At 46.2% G+C, this 4025-nt stretch overlaps 1 protein-coding gene across 1 annotated transcript in view; it reads right to left on the bottom strand.

Annotated features, from left to right (window-relative positions):
- Nucleotides 1-1351: 1351 nt before the first annotated feature.
- IGFL2 (IGF like family member 2) overlaps nucleotides 1352-4025 on the bottom strand; it is a 6629-nt gene continuing 3955 nt past the window's right edge. The window contains exons 3-4 of the mRNA XM_016422294.2: nucleotides 3748-3991; nucleotides 1352-3397 (exon numbers count right to left, since the gene is read on the bottom strand). Coding sequence (XP_016277780.1) covers nucleotides 3765-3991 — 227 coding nt within the window. The 3' untranslated portion in view covers nucleotides 1352-3397; nucleotides 3748-3764. The remainder of the gene's footprint in view (nucleotides 3398-3747; nucleotides 3992-4025) is intronic.

Genomic DNA, 4025 nt, shown 5'->3' with positions numbered 1-4025 from the left:
ACTAATACCAAAAACAGTCTCATGAACGTCAAATATAAATCATGAAACAAAAATCATTGCTGATCTAATAACAAAGATCCCCTTGAATGCATGTCAAAATCATAGAAAATAAAAACAGAAGAAAAGCATTCTATGCAAGCTACTAAACTAGATAAATTCAGAAATGAGACTGGATTCGATATCACTTTTAGTTTCATAACACCAGGGTACTGTATCCTCATCAGTTGCCATCCAGGACACAGATCAATTATGTCATGAATAATAATTGTCCTCCAATGAATTGGTCAATCCCCAAACAAATCTAAAAGGAAGATTATTTAGTTTTAAAGGTTGTTGTACAGTAACCAGTTAAGTTTCCAAATCAACCAGGACATCTGTATCTGAAAAGAAGCTTGAAAATCTGTATCAATCTCAAATTAAATGCCTTGTCTGGGGAGGAATTATGCCCTCCAAGATAGTACTTCAAGGGTAGCCAGGGTACTCTGGGGGCAGAATCTTTCATACAGGATCAGATTTGCTTTTTTAAAACTGCATTTTGCTTAAGTGTTTCTCTCTGTACCAAGAAACATTTAAGTCAATGTCTGGGGCTACTTCCAGCTACAATGAGGGTGTTCCATAGAGCTGAGGTGGTCTGGTTACCCCTAGGTCACTCCACAACCATTTCTAGGGGTCCAGATATTTTCATAATAATACTAAGACATTTTAATTTCTCAGGAGTTACGTATCAACAGATGGAATCCACATAAATAAACATTTTGAGGATCTTCAATAATTCTTAAATGTGAAGGCGTCCTGGAGTCAACATGTTTGAGAATGCGTGCTATAATGTGTGCTCAGAGCTGCCCTTGCTGGCTTCCTCAGATCCCTAGGGAGCCTTGGGGTCAGCTTCTGGCCTTTCATGACTCCTGGCTAAAGACCTTGACCCCTGAGGTGATCAGGAGTCCCCTCATTAGCTGCTGAGCCAGAAGAGCTTATGACTGCAGTGGACTGAGCAAGCGCAACAACAAGCTCCTCCACTTCCCTTTTTCTTTCCAGGTTTGAATCATGACAGTAAGTCATGATTCAGTGACAGTGAGCTGTCTCTAGACTCCATGAGAGGATGGGAGGATGGAGCTTCCATTCCATGTGGACCAAAGCCTTAAGGGACTGAGCTTGTACCTGGGCCCCTTCTTGCCTTCTCTGCTTGGTGTCTCCTTTCCTGAGTAGGTGTTCTGGCATCAATTTAACTCTGTGACCCTTTGCCTCCTCCACCACTAGAGGGATCCAGGGGACAGAAATGAGCTGGCAGGCCTTTATGAACCTCACACCCTTCCTCATGAACCAACCACCCATCCAAGAAGACTTAGCAGACTATAGAAACTCTTCAGCTAAAGTTGATAAAATCAACTCCCCAAATAAAAGGTACAAGGGTCATGGCTGGACATTAGAGAAGGATGTGGAAGTGTCAGGGGTGGTTGGTGGTTAGCTCCAAATAGGTCAACAGAGTGATCTGGCCAATAAAAAAATAATGTGATCTTGGGCTACATTAGGAATGGAGGAGAGGCCAAAATGAAGGAGGTTAAGAGTCCTATTCAGATTGCAGCTAGAATATCATGATTAGTTCTCAACATTTTAGGAAGACAGTGGGGAAGGTGGAGATGGGCCAAAGATGGGCATCCAAGATGGTGGAGAGCCTCAAGATCATGTCATATGAAGATGAGTTGGGGGAACTAGAGGACACAACTTGATCTGTCGAGGAGGGGAAGTGGGAGTGGTATGCTGGCTGTGTTCCAAAGGTGGTCATGTGGAAGAGAGAATGGGATTGTTTTTCTGCTTTCCTCTATAATATTTCACTTGATAATCTTATCAGCTTTCATGGATAGAACCATTATTTCTCTGCTGATAATTCTCAGATCTAAAACTCTCTTCTGACCCTCAGTCTCACATCTCCAGCTGCCCATCGAGCATCTTGAATTGACGATCCCCCAGACATCTTAAACTTGATGCTCTCCAAACTGAACTCGGGATCTCTTGCCCAAGTCCTCCCACCTTCTGAACTTTCTGAACTCTTTCTGCTAAGAGCACCCTCACAGTCACCCAGATTCACAGTGTTAGTGTCTTCCTCTACTCCTTACTCTTTCTCTCACATACCCCATAACCATCCTGTAGCCAAGGTCTATAAATTTTATCTTTAAATCCTCCCTTCTATGTACCCCCTTCTCTCCTCTGGCACTGTCCTCACCCTGGTACAGGCCCTTCATCACCTCACACCAGAATTATCACAGGAGCTGCAGGTAGGTCTGCCTGCTCCAAGTCTCTCCCCACTCCATCCTCCAGATCCATCCTTCAGCCACCAAAGTGGTTTTCCTAAAGCACACTTCTGATTGTGTCGCCCCATCTTTCCAGTCTTCTTATACCTAATGCCCCATGGACTCCTCTACTATCCAGTGACTCCTTAGTGCAAATATAAATAATATGGAAATCGGTTTTGATCAATGGCACATGTAAAACCCAATGGAATTGTGTGTCGGCTATTGGGGGGAAGACAGGAGGGAAAGAACATGAGTCATGTAACCATGGGAAAATTTTCTTAATTAATCAATAAAAAATATTTATTTGTTTCCCTTCAGCCCCTCAGTAAGCTCCCTGCCCCCCAGAGCAGCACCAGGCTGGCATCTGGGGGCTCTAGGGTCTGGCCTCCTCCATCACTTCTCATTAGATGGATCCAGTACTGCCTGGGGTCTCTCAGTCTTCTGAAACTCAACTGGCCGGCCCCTTCCCCAAACAGGACTTGGCATTTGCTGAGCTGTGATCCAGGGCCCAAAGAGGAAGGTCTGCAGCTGAATGTGGGTGATGGTCTTTACAGACCTAGGTGTGTGTAAGGAGATCTGGGTTACAGTCTTAGGATGAACAAGTGTGACCTTGGCCAAGTCCTGAATCTTTTCTGAGGCTCATTTGACAGCACTGACCCCTCACGAGGCTTTAATGAAAAGGATCAAGGGAATGGGGGATATGGATATATGGTCGGGAATAGTCTTACTTATTAATAGTCATATAATAATAAAATAGAGGGAGCCCAGCACCCCATGGATTGTGCGTGACTGACACTGGCCTTCCCAACCTCACCAGAAATGAGATAGAGAACGAGTGACCCTGAAGATGCATTTCCCACCCCTCACGTCTCTAAGCCCATGTCCAGCAAAGGCGTATGGATGACCTCCCCATAGGCATGTCCCCAGTGGAGGAAGAGGAGGGTGATGCAGGCGAGAGTCCTTGCCCAAAAAGCTTCTCCATACTCCATCCCCAAGGTCCATAACATTGAAGAACCCCCTGGCTTTGGGTCCAAATTGAGGCTTTTGATTTCCGAGGCCTGGTAAGTGCCTGTAGAGGAAGGAGAATTCTTCTGGCAGACTTTCACCTGGAAAAAGAAAATGGCGGCATTGAACCTGGAATGTTGGAGCTGGAAGAAATTAGATAACAGAAAACCTGGAATGGCAGCACCAGAGGCCCTTTAGAGGTCATCTGGTTTTCACAAATGGGGAAACTGAGGCCCGGCCAAGGGAAGGCTTTGCCCAGGATCCCATAGGGAGTCAGTGGGTCTGGAACCCAGGCTCTAGGATTCTCTGCCAGATGTTCTATGTAGTCACATATGACCACAGGGGATTGGGATTCAGTTATGTCCCCCAACCAACTGGCCCCGGGCTCCTTAGTGTTCTGTGAGGGGAGGCAAGAGATACAAGGGGTTAGAGAGAGAGAGAGCATCCTTACCTGACATCAGCTCTTAATCAAAGCTCATACTCTGCACAGTCAGCCTCCTTCTTAGCCACAATGAACCGTTCAATCCCACAGCAACGCTGGGAGCAGGGATCAAAGGTGAGCTCAGGCCCACAGCGCAGGGACAAGGGCTGGACCCTGTTGCCCTCACAGCACTGATTCTCCTCAGGGTTGTAGGCCACGGCCCCACACAGGAACCAGGACTTGCACACGATCACCTTGGAGTCTGTGGGTGTCACTGTGTGCCGGATAGACAATACAGGCTATCAGCT

The sequence above is a fragment of the Monodelphis domestica genome, chromosome 4 (assembly GCF_027887165.1).
Source record: "Monodelphis domestica isolate mMonDom1 chromosome 4, mMonDom1.pri, whole genome shotgun sequence".
NCBI lineage: Eukaryota > Metazoa > Chordata > Mammalia > Didelphimorphia > Didelphidae > Monodelphis > Monodelphis domestica.
This window is presented reverse-complemented; position numbering and strand designations above follow the sequence as displayed.